General features: G+C 33.2%; 3 protein-coding genes across 3 annotated transcripts; 1 reads left to right on the forward strand and 2 right to left on the reverse strand.

The window, feature by feature from the left end:
* The first annotated feature begins 2755 nt into the window (after nt 1–2755).
* Nucleotides 2756–6065, forward strand: Naglu (N-acetyl-alpha-glucosaminidase). Its single transcript, XM_070634683.1, has 4 exons — nt 2756–3052; nt 3542–4462; nt 4821–5856; nt 5935–6065. The coding sequence occupies exons 1-4, from the start codon at nt 2840–2842 to the stop codon at nt 5994–5996; spliced, it is 2232 nt and encodes a 743-aa protein (XP_070490784.1). The 5' UTR covers nt 2756–2839; the 3' UTR covers nt 5997–6065.
* Nucleotides 6066–6589: 524 nt separating this feature from the next.
* Nucleotides 6590–9810, reverse strand: LOC139085907 (ornithine decarboxylase 2-like). The gene is made up of 5 exons (XM_070634097.1): nt 9350–9810; nt 7968–8227; nt 7783–7906; nt 7197–7580; nt 6590–7138 (listed from the first exon to the last, which is right to left on the reverse strand). The coding sequence occupies exons 1-5, from the start codon at nt 9775–9777 to the stop codon at nt 7069–7071; spliced, it is 1266 nt and encodes a 421-aa protein (XP_070490198.1). The 5' UTR covers nt 9778–9810; the 3' UTR covers nt 6590–7068.
* A 986-nt stretch (nt 9811–10796) lies between these two features.
* On the reverse strand, nt 10797–17455 carry Sec71 (ADP ribosylation factor guanine nucleotide exchange factor Sec71). Its single transcript, XM_070634096.1, has 5 exons — nt 17294–17455; nt 17082–17230; nt 16515–16903; nt 11798–16450; nt 10797–11500 (listed from the first exon to the last, which is right to left on the reverse strand). The coding sequence occupies exons 2-5, from the start codon at nt 17212–17214 to the stop codon at nt 11363–11365; spliced, it is 5313 nt and encodes a 1770-aa protein (XP_070490197.1). The 5' UTR covers nt 17215–17230; nt 17294–17455; the 3' UTR covers nt 10797–11362.
* Between the last annotated feature and the right edge of the window lie 352 nt (nt 17456–17807).

The following is a 17807-nucleotide window of genomic DNA, read 5'->3' on the forward strand; positions in this document are numbered from 1 at the left end:
TTATGTCATGACATTTAGTACTTCTAATGATTGTTGCTAAGCATTCTTGTTCTTTATCCTTTTATATCATTATTATTATTATTTGGCATGTCTCGAATGTTTCTATTTTTTTGTGCAGAGTATCTAGCAGTGAATTTACTTTTGTGTCAAGTAGCTTGTCCAATTCAAGTTGCTTTTTGGGTGAAAGATTTATTGTTGTCCGCCTCTGTTTCATCAACATTTCTTTCATTTCCCATTGTTCGTCGTTGGCTTACACTTATCAGCAGTAATGAAGATAATGAATTGTTCTTCCATTCCTAACTTTTTCTTTCTTATTCCTCCTCCTCCTCTTATCTATTACAACATTTTTAATTTATCTTGAAAGCTCACATTACTTACATTGATTATCCTCTGTTCAAATTACAGCTGATAGCTTAGAGGTTGTTGAAATGAAGTGACGTGTTAACTGAATGTGTTGGAGTTGTCATGGAGTTTTTGTACATTTATAATTTATTGTTCAGAAGGAAGATTCCAGATTTTTTCTAAGGATATGACGTTGATAACTATACAGTCTATTCTAAGCTCTTTTTTTTGTGTAAGGAAAAGAATCCGTTGAGTGGAAGAGATAATTACAAATCTGATATATGTAATGGAATGTCTAGTACTTTAACAAAGCAAGCTTGTCCATGAACTTTTTTGTACGAGAAGCTTTTATTTTCTAAGTTTATAGTTGTGACAGGATTTGACATTTGTTAGAGTTATATATATATGAGAAGTGATTGTTGAGGATTTATCATCAACAGAAAAATGCTATGGGAACTTTAGAATCAGTGCTTCTCAAACTATCATCCGCGGCGCACTATGCAGTTGAAGATATCTGGTCAGGAAATCTGTTTAAATTCTTAAATGACAACTGCCGCAGAAATCTAATTCTCTTCCTGAATCTCTATCCTATATCCAATCTAAGAACATCTGCATCAGATGCAGCATCAGCATTATTACTTTTTAAATCCCTCTCACTTTGTTTACGTTTCATTGTGGAACAATGGGATTTTTTTTTCCATCTCCAACTCGTGATTTTCTCTTGCATTTCTCACAGCAGCTTTATATCATCAATGACATCCCTGAAAATTCTCTAGGATGCCGCAGCAATTTGTAATCTTTCTATTCCAAAATTTTTCTAGGTTTTGAGGTCGGTCTGATGGATCAAGTCAGTTTGTCAAGTGGACATGTAAATTTGATTTATGATTGTTCTTCGCACATCTGGTCTTGTTAGTGTTTGGATGCCTGTCTCAACTGCTTCATATGAACTGTTTATTTCCTTTTCATTTACATTGTCATTTGATTAAATTTAGCTCTTGTGGGACATATAAGCTTTTAAGACTTTATTAATAATATTGTGTGGTGGAAACAGCGAATAATCATGTTGCTTAATATTGGTAAATGTCTTGTGACACGAGAAACTTCAATGTTGATAAATCATCAACATGGCAACTGAGTTCAATTTGTGAATTTTGTTACTTAGTTATAATATTCTCAAGCAATTCTCAAGTGATTTGATTTAAAATGTTTTTTGTCAGTCATACAATACATTTCAAGTAGATCTTAATTCCATTACCATTTTTTGTATGACTCAGGTGATGTTCTTAGCTTTATTTAATTCCTAATCGATTGTGAATTTTGGAATTTTGTTTTCGGTATTTTGATGGAATCTTTAGAATTTTGGATGATAATTTCTAGTGGTTCAATTCATCCATTGTATGAAATTGATGGATCAAGGATTGATCAAGTGTAATCTAAGGATCAGGATCGATTTTGGGAATTCTCATTTGGAGATCTCGAAGTTGATTTGGATTTAAAATCTAAGAAGTGCTTACTTACTTTGTTTAGTTCTTAGATGATTCGTGATCCATGGCTTGCTTAGACTGCGCTTTGAGTTGGCTGTATCGATGCAAACTCTCCGCTTTCGGTTCATCTTTGTCGTTTGTTTAGTTCAACTATGAATGCTTTTCTTACAGTTAAAGGAAGCTTTGTAGTTGCCATTTAGTCAGTCATCCAGAAACTTGAAAGCCCTTTGATCATATCCATCTTCTTCTTCATGTTTCTTAATCCCATACATTCAAAATTGAGTTACAATCCTGGTTTCAATCATATCTTCAAAACAAAATGTGCAAGTATCATCAAATCAAAAAATGTCAACTGATGATAAGAAGAAGTTCCAATTTCCTAAACAAATTGTTATGATGCCTGCTTCACTTAAAAAGACACTTCAAAACAAAATTTGCAATTAAATCTTGTACACATATGATTCAATGTTTACTGAGGTAAAAATTACTCAAAAGCTAAGGTAACATTCATAACCTTAACATTGAACGTGATCTCAAAAAGTAGCTTCGCAAATAAGCTACTCATAAAAGCAGGCATCATTGAATTTAATTTAATAAAATTGTGGTAAGAAAAAAAAATTGAAAAATGCCTGCTTTGCTTTTATCATCTAACTAAATGAATTCAATGTGAATAATCTACGTGCCTGTTTCATGTAGAAAATATTACAAGATGCCTAAGCTCAAGGGGCACAGAAAATTTTATCAGGAATTTTTTTTTTATTTTATTTTTGCCTTTTCAATTTAATTTTACCTTTTCTTTGTATGTGTACTTGTGTACATACTTTTTCATCTTTTATGCTTCATGCTCTTATCAATTGAAGAGATACTTAAACAAAAAAAAACATATAATCTTCTCAATTGTGAACAGTTGCTCTCTGAAATTTCGTGAAGCATGTCAGAATTGTTCTTTTAAGACGAGATTTTTTTTTTAATTTTAATTTTTTTCAATAAGCAGGAATTGCCAAACAAAAGGAATGAAGAAGCTTTACATACTGTTGATTGTTACAATTTTTGTAACAAAAGGAACCAACAGTGAGTCAGATGATATAGCTAAAATTATTAAACCATCGACAGATGAAAAAACGCAACAGCAAGCTGCATCGAATGTAATAAGGCGTCTCATTCATGAAAAAGCTGATAACGTAGCTATAAAAGTGAATTTTAAATTGCCTGTAAATTATTTTAAGGTGATTTGCATTTCAATGGGGAAAATCCAGTGTTGTTAATACGGTGTATGACTAAGCTAGGCAAAATCTGGACAAAGAGCTGTCTGTCGAGAAGATAAGACTAGCTAGGTCTAGTCATAATCGCTATCTTATTCTTAAAGATCCAGAACATCCAGAATCGAAAATTGTAAACAGTAAAAAGCTATAATTAGGTCAAGAATTTGATTTGTTGTCATTTTTTGGTCCAGATTGGATCGACTCTGACTGTTTGAATTGAATAGGAATTAAAAATCACATTCCTATTTGGTTTCATGACATTTCATTTCTGACAAATCAGCATAATCAACAAATAGTCCAAAATCAGTCTGGAATAGGCAAATATCAAATAGATCTTATGACCTTTGATCTATAAACTAGCTTAAACACCCACAATTATCAACACTGGATATAAAGTTCAAATGACGAATGTAAAATTTACATCAGGAAACTATTTACGCTTGAATTTTCTAGATCCGTAAGACAAACAACTCGGAAATTTTACGAATTGAAGCAAGCAGTGGAGTGGCGGCTTGTAAGGCATTTCATTATTATTTAACAAATTACTGCAATGCACATATCTCATGGGATGGACATCAACTTTCAACGCTCAATGAATTTCCAATTGTCAATATCGAGATGAAAGCATCAAGTCAAATCATTTACTATCAAAACGTGTGTACACATAGTTATAGTTTCTCATTTTGGAAATGGATTGATTGGCAAAGACATATTGATTGGATTGCGCTATCGGGCATTACATTGACTTTAGCACCTTTCCAAGAGGACGTGTGGTTGGATGTTTACAAAGAATATGGAATGACAAGCGATGAAATCAGTCAACATTTTGCAGGTGTTGGATTTTTTGCATGGCAGAGAATGGGAAATATACGTGGTTGGGGTGGTCCACTCTCCGAGAATTTCATTAAATTCTCATCAGATCTTCAGACACAAATCATAAAAGCATCAAATGATCTCGGTATATCCGTTGCATTGCAAGCTTTTGATGGACATTTACCTGTACATTTTAGAACAATATTTCCCAATGCCTCATTCTCAATCACAACAAAATGGAACAATTTCCCAGATCAATATTGCTGTCCATTATTTATAGAACCCATTGATCCGCTATTCAAGGAAATTGGCGAAAAGTTCTTAAAAACGATGATTAAAAAATATGGAACGAATCATATCTATTTCAGTGACCCATACAATGAAGTATTACCAGCGAAAGCAAACGCAAATTATATACGAAATGTATCGCAATCTATATACTCAGCAATGAGTTCCGTCGACGAGAATGCTATTTGGTTACTACAAGGATGGTTTTTGGTCAACAGCGGTGCTTATTGGGTACCGAGTTTCACAAGAGCTTTTTTAACAGCTGTGCCACAGGTATGAATGGATGTTTTGATGAAATATGATAACTTGAAAGCAGAAAATGCCTTAATTGGACATTTAGAGGACGTCCGTAGATTGTGTGACGCAAAGTTATGTCTTTGTTTAGAGAGCTATGCTGAATATTTACGGACAGATCTGTATGGCTGTTCATCTCACATTTCATTGTTTAATTTTACATAAAGCATAAAGGGAATTGAATCTGATCTACTAACATTTTACTTCCTAATGTTTACACAAATGACTGAATAATTTGTATATCTGAAACAGTAATGACTGTTCCTTACCTCTTGACCACATTTACACTCAATTTCTAATGATTTTGTAAACATCTCAATATTACTTCCATCCACAGGGCAAAATTCTAGTTCTCGACCTCCAAAGTGAACAGCATCCGCAATACAACCGTACAAATTTCTTCTATGGCCAACCATTCATATGGTGTATGCTACATAACTTTGGTGGAACATCAGGTATGCACGGATCAATTCGATTAATGAATGAAGAAATCCCACAAGCTGCAAAACTAGTAAATTCAACAATGGTAGGTGTGGGAATAACGCCTGAAGGAATCAATCAGAATTATGTAGTGTATGAGTTTACACTGGAAAAGGCTTGGGAATTTAAGGAAATTAATCACAAACAATGGGTTAAACGATATGCTAATAATAGATATGGTTTTGAGTCTAATAATGTTCAGCATGGATGGCTACATCTTTTAAAAAGTGTTTATGCATTTGAGAGTTTTGAGAACATACGTGGCAAATACGTCTATTGCAGAAGACCATCATTAAGACTAAATCCATGGAAGTGGTATGATGGAAAATATGTTAGAAAAGCTCTTAAAAAGTTCCTTAATGCAGCCACGAACGAAAGTCATTCATTGAATAATTTATTTGAGCGTGATTTAGTTGATTTAACACGTCAATTATTGCAGATCCAGGCAGAAGCAATTTATCCGTTCATCGTTAAGTCATTCAAGCAAAAAAATTTAAAGCAACTCACAACCAACTCTAATATGTTTCTAGATTTATTGAATGACTTAGATGATTTACTTGGAACACACAATGACTTCCTGTTGGGAAAATTTCTCAAAAGTGCTAAAGAAATGGCATTTGATGATGCTGAACGGAAGCAATTTGAGTTCAATGCTCGAAATCAAATTACATTATGGGGACCAAATGGACAGATTACTGATTATGCCACAAAGCAATGGAATGGAATGTTTAAAGGATACTTCATTCCACGATGGCAACTCTTTATCGAACAATTGAAAATCTCACTCCAAACTAATGTCCCATTTAATCAATCGAAATTCCAACAGGATATCTTCAATCAAGTGGAACTACCATTCAATGAAGAAAATACGGAATATCCCACTGAGGCCAAAGGTAAATACTTTAAACGATTAAACTTTAATTCAATTTATTCGAGTTCCTCTCTCTCTCTATGATTCTTTTCTTTCACAGGAAATCCAGTTGAAAAAGCACACGAGTTGTTTTTGAAATGGAGAAATATTACCATTAATTAAAATGTCTGTGTACCTAAGCATAAACATAGTTGAATTTAAATAATTTTATGTATTTTAAATAAATTTACAATGGAAATATACCTATATACCTATACTTATATATATATATTGAGTCACAATCATACTCATAAATTTTCCGAAATGTCATTATTTATCTCGATTTTGGGAGAGAAAATTATGTGGGTTGTGCCTTAGAGGAAAATGCGAGCATAAATCAATGAAGAAATTATGACTCTCAAGGATTCAATTAAGAGCTTCAATTTCTATTTTAATTCTATCAATTTATTTAATGATTTCTGTGAAATAATCACACTTCAACGTGGAATGACGTCAGGACTAAATTAAACAATATGTTGCAGGGTTTCTCAAACTTCTGGTATGGCACTTCTCAAAATACTACAAAGTACGATACAACTGAAGATTTGGCTAATACTTACGTTAATATTGATCAAAAATAACCGTCATGTAGCCGTCGGGACATCCTGATGTCTCACAATCAACGTAGCGGCGTCTCTTTCGGCTAGAAGGAGTCCTCTGAAATTTTTGAGGACCTCTCCAATATTGTGTCGTAAAGTATCAGTTGAGAAACACTGTTGAATTCACTTTGTGTCTGCGGTTTGGACAGCACAAAATGCCTCAAAATATATTTATTTTATCAAAAGAGAAAAGGGGCAAACAAGTTGAAAATAACGAGTGAAAATCAGCCTACTTTGATTAATATTCGATCTAGTTAAGTTATGAGGGTTTTAGTAGTCTGAACTCGCAACAATTTGGTACAAAATCTCAAATTGCCCTCTATACTCTAAAGCTAATGGAATTGGAAGAGCTTTGAGTCGACTCGGATTTAGTGTGATAAAGTCGACTCAATTAAACTTGATTCCATATGACAGTCGAGTCGACTTAGAGCTCTGAGAATAAGTGAACGATCCCTACATGGATCCCTACCCTCTAATATACTAAGCAAATACAGACATATACTAACCCAGACAGTCAAAGTAAGCTCAATTCACACATCAATTTCAGTTTGTTTCCCCTCATTGACCAAAAACATTAATTTATTCACTGACATATCTCAAAGATTATTATTAAAATCTGCATTAATGTGATGAAAGTCGAGCTCATATGACTCATTGATTTTTGATCTGTAGAGAATTTCAATTAGTAAACAAGTGAATATCATTAATAGAATTGATTGCATACCTATCATCTTCACTCAGGAAATAAGCCATTTTTGTGGTTTGAAAGGCATTGAATGGCGTTCTTAATGGAATTGTATAAGCACCCATATTTTCATAATACATGATATCGCCAATGTCTAGCATTTCCAAGTCAATATTCTCGCATACTTTATCAGTACTGTCGCACGTCGGTCCCCAAATCGTGGTTTTGAATTTCTTTCCGGATCGTTTATGCGACAACACTTTAGGAATTATTTCCTCCGGACCGAGTGGTATGAAAAGGAAGTTTGAGTAAACTCCCTCATTCTGATAGTACATAATGTCAAGAATACTTCCATCGGTATTTTTGGTGACCTTTCTGGAATGAATTTGGCTGATAAGTGTGAAAGCTGATTCCACAAAATAGCTGAAGGATAGATAATAATAGGAAAGTATTTTTAATAAAAAAATTAATTGAATTTTCCTGCTCGGGGGGCGTTCTTAAATGACGTAAGTGAAATATACGTTTTTGAGCATGCTAGCTGGATAAATCAGATTCATTTGAGAATATTGAGACGTCATTTAAGAACCATTCACCCCATTCAATTTCAATTGTCTTCTATCCTTACCGTCCTGGCTCTGAGAAAATTTCCAAATCAGTGAATTCATTTTGAGGAAAATGTTCATCCAGTGCATTATTTATGATGCTTGAAAAATGTCTAATTCGATTAAAGGAATCCCCAAAGAATCCACCTGAAATTAGAGCACAATGAGCCAATGCCGATTGAAAAAATTTTTTGTTCCTCAAACTCACCTCCAATATCAAGAATTTTAAAATTAAATCCAATCTCAGTTCCAAATTCAAATAGTTTTCGACATGCTTTTATTGCCCCACCATACGCCTCATAATCTTCGCAACTTGATCCAATATGAAAGCTAATTCCAACGACATTTAAATTATAACTTTTTGCAAGCTTTAGCAGTTGTGGAGCTTCTGAAATTGGATCCGATCCAAACTTTCTTCCTAATTTATAAATTGCTTTCTCAGAGCTGTATCGGATTCTTAAAATAAGTCTAAAAAGAATTTATAATTAGAAAGTTTAAAGCATGACAAAGTTAGCATTGACAAAAATTATTCGCAATCAAAAAGTTGATGAATGAAATGCAAAGCTTGGAGGTGTTGAGTTATACCTAATTGTGTATTTTTTTAATTTAATTTTGAATATGGAACAACAATGCGTAATATTTTAATGAAAGAACGTAAGCATTAGAATAATTAAATGACGGTTACCAGGAGCAACAACACAACAATTAAGATGTTGTATTTCTTATTTTATAAATAAATTACCTGACGTATTTTGATTGTTTTATAACATAGATTTGTTGCTGTTCTACATTTAATTATTAAGCAAAAAGGAAGATCAAATTCTCATTGTTGCTAATTAAATGAGAACTCAGGTATCAACAAAACTTATTATTGTTTGTAAAAAGCTACTCATTTATGAAATTGCTTTAGAAATTTGTGAAGATTATTTTTGAGTAGGCGATGCATCGCGATGGTATCTTTATTTCAACAAGAGTTGGTACAAAAGTAGATAGGAACTTGATAGGCATGGCATTCCTAATGTACAATCAAGAAGAGGAATTTCATTGATAGATTAAGCTTTATAAATGCCGATATGACCAAGCCGATAAATTAATGCTCCTAGTTTCATTCACCCGTTGAGAAAATTTCAACCGTAATTTCATATTCAAATTATCTGAGCAACAAAAATTAGTTTATTTCCCCTCTTTAAGTTGTTGGTCCCCTATAGTCTGTTTCAATCGTCAAACAATAAACATACTTTTTATATTGTTAACAGATTTAAGTGCTCCTTTAAATCTTTAATTTTGACAGAAAGTCAACAACCCCAAACTCTGTATCTTGGTAATGAAAATTCAAACCCACACTTTTGTAAGTGATAAGCTATTTGTTTTCAGGAAACTTAAAGAGATATCAAATACTATAAATTAAATGTTCAAATTTCAATTATCTAGGTTGTGGATTGAGTGTTAGTTTAATCACTAAGTATAATAAGTATTGATATCATCACATCACTCACACTTAATAAGCTGATATTGGCAATTTTTATTAATCTATCAATTTATTATACATACTCTTCATGGAGCGGATTCTATGTCAATAACTCGACTCACCTCGCATCAGGATAAATTTTTATAATTTTCTCAATCTCATCCTCATTATCGAAAGTCATAAGGTTGACATTTTGTTGCTTAGCATAATCAATGTGACTTGCTATCTTCGTAGTATTAGCAAAGATAATCCTATCAGTGCTGACATTCAGTGATATAATTTTCTCAATCTCCCATAAAGTAGCGCAATCGAACGAACATCCGACAGATGCCAATGTTTTGAGTACATTAATGTCATCATTGCATTTTACAGCATAATGGGGCTTAACTCGAGGCATAAACCTTTGCCAATCTTCATACTTTTGAATGACATCGCTTAAGTTACAAATATAGAAGGAATCACTGATAATCCGTAAAGTCTTCTTGATGGCATCTTCTAGATCGAACTTTTTCGAAAAAAGGAACAAGTTCTTGGCACATTTATTTACCATTATTAATAAGTTACAGACCGATCTTAAGTGATCAAGCGATGAAATTAGACTGAACAAATATATTACTTGTCTTATCACTCTCGTGGGACTAATTTTTAATGTATGTAAGTCAGAAGTTCTCAAACTTTACAGCACAGGGCACTCTTAATAATATTTAATGGATTTTGGAATAAACTACATCCTTGCCTAAGGAGCGAATACCTTTTTTAAAGGCAAGGACCATCTCAGATCGTGTCAGAACAAAGGAAGTGTATCGTGTTACATAGCTTGAGAGGATCTGATGTAAGTTCAAGAGTTACACAAGAAATCAATCTCGTCATTGATAACATTTCGAATTTGACATGCTTGCCTTGAAGAATGACTCGTCACTTTTAATCTGTAAGCAATAAATATTTTAATTTTCTTGAGAAACTGCTCGTCGATATCATCTAATCTCGGAGTCGACCTAATAAGAAATTTGTTGAGACATTACGACTGTAATCAGCTGATGAGAGAGAACATTCCGGTTTTTAAATCTATTGATTTATGAAGTACCAAAAGAATTGAACTTAAATGTGTTAATCAGAGTAATTAAATCATCTGCTATTGTACGCCTTAGTTGATAATCAATGGAATGCTGCGGTTTGATTGATTTCACAAAGATCGATGTAAACAAAACAAGTGCAGCTCCTTTGTGTTTCACCGCACATTCATTAGTCGCGATTAATCCTTTGATGTATACATTGTAGGACTTGCAATCAGATTGAGGCAATCGATGGAATAGACTATATGCTAACTTCTTTTGGATCGATGACTGCAACTCCTATGACTACTTAATGAAGCAAAAACCTTTAAATCGCAGGATTCGAACCAATGATCTACGAGAGATGTGCTAATCCAATTTGAGCCTAGGATCTTATTGGTTAATTCACTGTAGGTCAATTGAGTAAGTTTGTAAGGCACACTAGACTATATTCTTAGTTTTTATCATTTATTTCATATGTCATACATAATAATACAATAAACTTTAAAAACACGAAACAAGGATTTCTCATTTAATATTACTACCGCTTCTTTAGATAATAGATAGTTTTAAGCTAGAATAGAATTCCTAATGGAGTATAAATCTATTTGTTTATAGGAATAGATGTAAAAAAAAAGATGTTCTCATTTTTTGCAACTAATAAGATTATTTTCAGTGATCGTTTAGAGTTTAAAAGTCCTAGATGATATTCAATAGAGTAAATTCTGTTGCATCCAATTTACAGTGATGGGGTTTTGTCGTATTTAAAAATTAAAATGATGATAACAATAGACAATAAATAAAAATGTGAATGCATGCACTTTTAGACTTAAAATGACTCGAATAATTTATCTATTTTATTCATGCCAGCGAGGAAACGACGATGTTTTTTTTTTGTCTTTGCACATGTAAATTTAATTCAAATCACGAATGATAGGAAACAAGTGATATAAATCATAAAAATTTAACAATTTTTCTTCTACTTGATTTTTCTCTTTTATATCCTCTTTTTAAAAAAAATCGAACCTACTTCCTTATATATTTTCTTCATATTATTTATTTTTTATTTAGTTAGTATTGACGTTAAGTTTGACTATTAGTGACAAAAACAGTTCCAATTCTCACGAATAATCGTCTAAGTACACTTCGTAACTCAGGCTTCATATCATAACACATCATGTCACAAAATAGCGAGTAGTAATTTGTAGCATGCGTTGCGAACTAATGGGGAGAAATAGAAAGAAGAATAAAGAATATAAATGTAGGACATTTATTTTGATATAGAATTAAGTAAGTCATTTAGAGTATGCCAAAGTGGTTCGTATAGTCATTTAGTTGCATTGGTTGATAGAATAAAATGAATAAATCAAATTAAAATACCAATGTGTTGGTTCAAATCCTATAAAATTTCAAATTTTTAGTAATCTATCATTAAACGTCAACTTTTTTGAATCCATACACCAAAAGTTCATTGGCACACTCTTAAATCTCACAAAAAATAATAAAAATAACACTTACTCTATGGTCAGGCATTTTGAGCAACCTTGTCATGATAAGAAGTAATAACGATGTCCACGCATCACGATGCGGTTCACTTTGTAAGGATAAAAAGTATTCAAGTGCCTCCTTGCATACATTTATCAACCGTTGTTCTATATCAATCCAATCATTCTGTCGATTTTCGTCACTATACATTTTAAATAGGATACGTAAAACACACGCCAAGCTTTGTGTTTCCTGTTTCAATAAATTCGGTTTCACAGAGCCTTTGAAGCCAGCCTTCCATAAAACCGTCCGCTGTTCATTATTTTGATTGAAATTTTTCGCAAAACGATGACTCTCGACGAGACACTCAACAAACTTTATTAAATGTATGGTACTTAAAAAGCTGTACATTCCCTGCTCTTCTCGTTGACATTCACCATGTTCACCAGTTGATAAAAGTGAAACACTTCCACTTTGATTTAAATCGGCAGTTGCTAATGCGAGAGTTTCCGCATCCTCTTTTTTGGTTGTGGCTGGATAGAATATAATATTATCTATTGTCTGAATTAGTTCTAATTGTACCACACATTTAATTAATAAGCTTGAAAAAAGTCCATTGGTATGTGTTATAAGCTCAGTCTTGCCGTCTTCTGAATTGAGACTATAAACGGAATGTTGTGAATTACTTCTTTTTAGAATGCCATGTCGTATCTCTCCATTCTCGGTCACAGATGGTCGATGTCCTGTACTATTATACGTTATGGTTGTTGCTTGACTAGGATCGGGTCTCCAATGTTGCAACTCATGTGGCAATGTTTGTTTAAAAATGTCCAAAATACAAATTGTTGTCAACTCCCACGTATTTATATCAAATTTAGTTCCATTTGATATAACAAGATTTTCCAAACAATTTGTTCCGCTTCTTGCCAATTGCTCATTATTTTGTTGTACACACCATTGCAATTGACTATACAAATCCTTCAGTAACAATGGTCCAAGAACATCAAAATATTGTGAAAATACATCAATAATCGCATACAATGCATGATTACATGTTGTTGTCATCCATTCATTTTTCTCGGTTTGGTGTTCCGGAAGTTTCATATTATCAAATATTCTAAATAGAATATTGAATAAATCTCGCCACCAATTAGGCTTGTAACTTTCACCGTATGTTTTAACTATCTCAAATAAAACTGTTAATGCTCGCGTTCTAACGTCTAATTTACATCGATTAACAACGCATGACAATGAGAATAGCATTGGGAACCATCCTCGTACCCATACACGATCCTCTTCCAAAACATGAATGTCATTTTCCATTCCAGTATGTTCGGCAAATTGCTGCGGTGATTCATTTACTGATACGGCACAAGTCCTTAACAAGCGTATTGCTTCCATAGATATGTCAGGAAAGCGGGAATTTGATGCAAATTCTGATAAGCATTTAACAGCATCAGGAAATGAGTCAATCATAATATGAAACTGCTTTTTGTATAGAACCATGATAATCTTTCCCGTTGTCTGAAATGCCAGCTCAACAATTGACTCATCATGATCGCCGGCAGCCAAGTGGAAAACAGAAAATATATTTTTCCATCCCGACTTGATATTTTGGGATTGTGAATTAACCATTTGAGCAACACATCGTACGACCATGTCTCTCGTTGCTGGCGAATTATTTTTCTTCATGATGTGCTCGAATGGACGAAGAAAATCTTTTTGGAAACGGAAATTTGAGAACTCACCCTTTTCGATGAATTTCATGGACAATTGACGAAGAGAATCAAGTGCAAAAAATGCAATTTCTTCATTCGCATTCGATCCAACCATATTGAAGTAATCACCAAGCACTTGCCATATTCTCGACCATTGCAAACGAATACGTCCCATGTTATAATATGAAATCTCAACAATCTTCTGTAGTGAAAACATTCTCGGTTGTACGCCATGTAGTTCGTCAAGCGATACGTGACAAAGAGCTTTAACAAAATCAACAATCGCATCACCATCCAGTCGTATGGAACCCGTAAATATTCTGTCTACAGCAACGACAACAGATTGTGAACTTGTTTCACCAATATGTTCTTTAACACTTGGATCGAGTAATGCATCACGATGTGTTGGACCAGACAAATATTGAGGTCTAACACCGGTGCCAATTAATTGAGCCAATTCAAGTTGTGAGATACATTTTACGATGTCTAACCAACTAGATCCAAGATAATTTCCATCTGTATGTGCAACCATTATTAACGTTTTAATTGTATCAATGTTCTTTGCCTTCATCTCTGTTATAGGTGAATTGGCCGTCAATAAAGTAAATCGTGCTAATGCCTGTACATAAGCATCTCGTTCAAGTGTCATATGAAATATGCATGCTATACGAATCGCACATCGTATGCCATCTAAACATAATTGCGCAATTTCGGGATCATCACAATCTTGAAGGCCAACGGAAAAGGCTGCTAGGAATGGTGTCCATGAAAGTTTAAACATTGGTCGTACATGATCGAGATGCTTTGCTGATGTAAAAGCCTCCCTTACGTGCGAAACAGATTCCATTAAATTTTTTGCTGTTGATGATATTGATTCCATTTCCATATTCCATACAAGCTTACGTTTCTTTTCATTAATTATTACTTGCTTTCCGCTCGGTTTACTGACAACTGTATTCTTCATTTTAATTTCATGATCCGAAATTTCATCGTAAATATGTGAAAGATATTCCTCAGGTAGATCCTTGCTGTCACTTATGCCACGATTTAATTTTATATATTGTTCCTTACTCATCTTATTCTTTACTTGTGGTGAATGTAAATCAGTTGTTAACATAATAACGGAAAAGGCGAGCACATAAACTGTGTCAGCACTTGTGAATAGGGGATTGTTTGGATTACATTCGCAATATCTGCTGGCAAACTTTTCCATTAATCGATCAATTTTTTGAGCTTCGCCTGGAAGTCGGAAGCCTTCTAAAAAGAATCGTAACGCAGCAACAATTTCCATGCCACTGAAATCCTTTGCGTCTATATATGCACACATTGCTGATTTACTTTGATCATCGTTATCTCCAAGAAAATCACCAACTTGTGTTTTATCTAAACGTTCATCCTCAATCAACCATTTTGCAATGTCGTCAATTGTTGGGCCTAAAAGGCCTCTTTCTTGTAGAAATTGAATGCCCTTTTTAGGCTTCTTATTGAACATTTCAATTCCAGTTTCCATTAACTCTTTTCTTTGTTTCCTTTCTTCTAATTCTTCGGGGAAATCAAGCACTTCTCTATTTCCAGAATTGTTATTGATACTTCCTGCGGAATTTAAACTTAAACTCGAACCACTATGCTTAATAGATTGCTGATCTATACTGTCATTTTCATTTGGAGATGTTGGTGTTTTGTGAGTAGTTTCACCTAAAGTTGTCTGGAGATTTGGATTCATATATAAATCCTTACTCCATTCAACTTTACACTTGAGAATTGAGACTAAACATTCCAATCCTTTAATTCTCATAGATTTCTCTTGAATTGTTGTTGCACCCAATTCCAAAGCTTGACGTCCTTGAGCAATTTTAGACAAGTCATTAACAAGCCGTTCAAATAAATTTGCAGCCGAAAAGTCACAATCGTAATTAATGTAAATATCGACAACACTTTGAGCATCACCACAGATACGGACTAATGCTTGAATGACCATGAATTTATGTTCGAATGTTGAACTTGATGTTTCCAAAATGTTGAGAAAAATTTCCTTAAAAAACACTTCAATTTGCTTCTTAAGATGAACCTTAAAATTTGATAACAAGGCCACAAAAATCGATAGTGACAATTCAAAAACTTCTGGGACGGAAGAGACTCCATTTTTGGATAATGCAACACACAAATATTGCTTAATGGCCATAATAAACATATCATTTGAACGGAAGATTGGACCAGCATTTTGAAGAATGGATAAAAGTAAATGTAGTGATAAAATTTTTGATCGTAGCTCATGAGATTTAGGATCTGGTTGGCCTTCGGGCAATGGTTTCATTGATAATTTACATAAAGCTCGAAACACTAAAAATGCATCCTTCTGTAATACATGTGTGAATTTTGCTGCTGCAATATTCTCATTTTCGGAACTAATTTCATTATTTTCATTTGATTGTTGCTGTTCAGAGATAGAACCATCATTGGAAATGCTACTAACACTCGACACTTTCTTCAATTCTTCCTTCTTTTGTGGCTCCTCATCCACAACTTCACTCTCATTATTACTATTTAGTTTAGTTTCAACAACTGTAACAGCACTATCCAAAATTTCATCAACAATTTTCTTCACATAATCCTGCATATCGTCTATATCAATCTCACCGTTTACTGTTGTGTCTTTTACATTCTCATTCTCACTTTTAACACTATCATTATTGTTATTTTCTAACGTTTGTCCTTGAGTTTCATTAACTTTCTCACTATTACTATCATTACTATTATTGGTTTGTTGTTGTTGTTGGGAAGAAGCTTTAGAAGCATTTGTTATTGCATTCTGATTATTATTATTAGGAATTGGAACGACAGTCTCGTATGCTTGATTCTCCATTCGTGTAAATATAACGTTTAGCATTTGAGTGAGCGTGGCTCGTGCCGTTGTTTGATTTATCAAATTTTTACTTGATAAATATATATCATAGCAGGTTCTTACCGCCTAAAAAACAACATTAATCACATATTAATAATTAATCATCATAAAATTAATATTTATGCTTTACTTGTAGTACAGTTCCTTCGTGAACCTCTACATTTTGAGATGTTATGACCGTCAATAATGCCTTAATTATTTGTAGTTGAACTCCTTCGTCAGTTTGAGGACCCATAAAACAATTACATATTGTTGATACAATTCTATCGATAAGAAACTTTCCCGGGTTTGACGAATCTGGTATATTGCCCGTTAAATGACCATAAGCAATCAATTTCTGTAGACAATCGAGTGCTGTTACAACAATTCTCGGCGTCTTACTTTGACATGCCAACTCAAATGGAAGAAAGTACTTCTCCGCATTAATACTATTTGATGAATCATTTTTTGGAAGTGGCAATGCAGTTGATGAATGTTCATTATTAGTTGAAATCTGTCCATTTTCTTCTTTCAGCTCTTCTATACACGCAGCAACAGCATAAACGAAAGAAATTGTGATTAAATACAATTAATTAAATTTAATAGAGATAGATTGTAATGGAATGTACGCAAACATATTGAGAGCTACGTATGAAAAAAATCGATACATAGCAGTGTGAATATGATAAGATGTAGAATGTAGGAATAGAAAAATTACCTTTAAGTGTTGCAATAGCTGTCTCACATGCCTTCTTCAATTGTCCCTGCCTCTTGATGTCCTTATCTCCAAGAATTTTCTCTAAAGCTCGTACTATAAACATCTCTTTTGTTTTATTTGGGTAATTTTGCATTTTCTTAAAAGTTTCGCTGGATGTTGAAAGAGAAAAAAATTAGTGACAAATCACAAAAAAATTGAAAACTCGTATTTACAGGATTATTTTGCATCTCTGTTGGACTTTTCCTATTCACACAAAAACTTCAAGAACTTAACAAGATTAATTAACTGAAACAGCCGTCAAAAACTGCAGTTTTCCTTAGTTTTTTCTAAAAAAATCGAGGAAAATTTATTTTACAAATTTTTTACAATTTTTTTCGACGTCGATTTTTTTCTCTCGAATTTAAATTTTTTCCGGCCGTTAATGTTAATTCACATACTATGCATATTTTGAATAGCGATTCCAGTTTTGTAGTTGAGCATTCACTTATGATTTAGAATGGACTCAAATATGCATACAAGTACTGAAAAACAAAGTAAACTGTAAAACCGTTAAATGAAGAAATTTGAATTTTTGAATTCTACAAAACCGTCAAATTTTTTGAATTCTGCAAAAACCGTTAAATTTTCAGATTTTACAAAAAAGTTAAAAACACATTTCAAAATCATGAAATCCGTTGGGAATTTAAATGAATGAAAACAAATAATTTAATTTTTTACTATGTTATC

Source organism: Chironomus tepperi, unplaced genomic scaffold (genome assembly GCF_022539635.2).
Source record: "Chironomus tepperi strain 1889 unplaced genomic scaffold, CSIRO-AGI_Ctep_v1 contig_85, whole genome shotgun sequence".
Lineage (NCBI taxonomy): Eukaryota > Metazoa > Arthropoda > Insecta > Diptera > Chironomidae > Chironomus > Chironomus tepperi.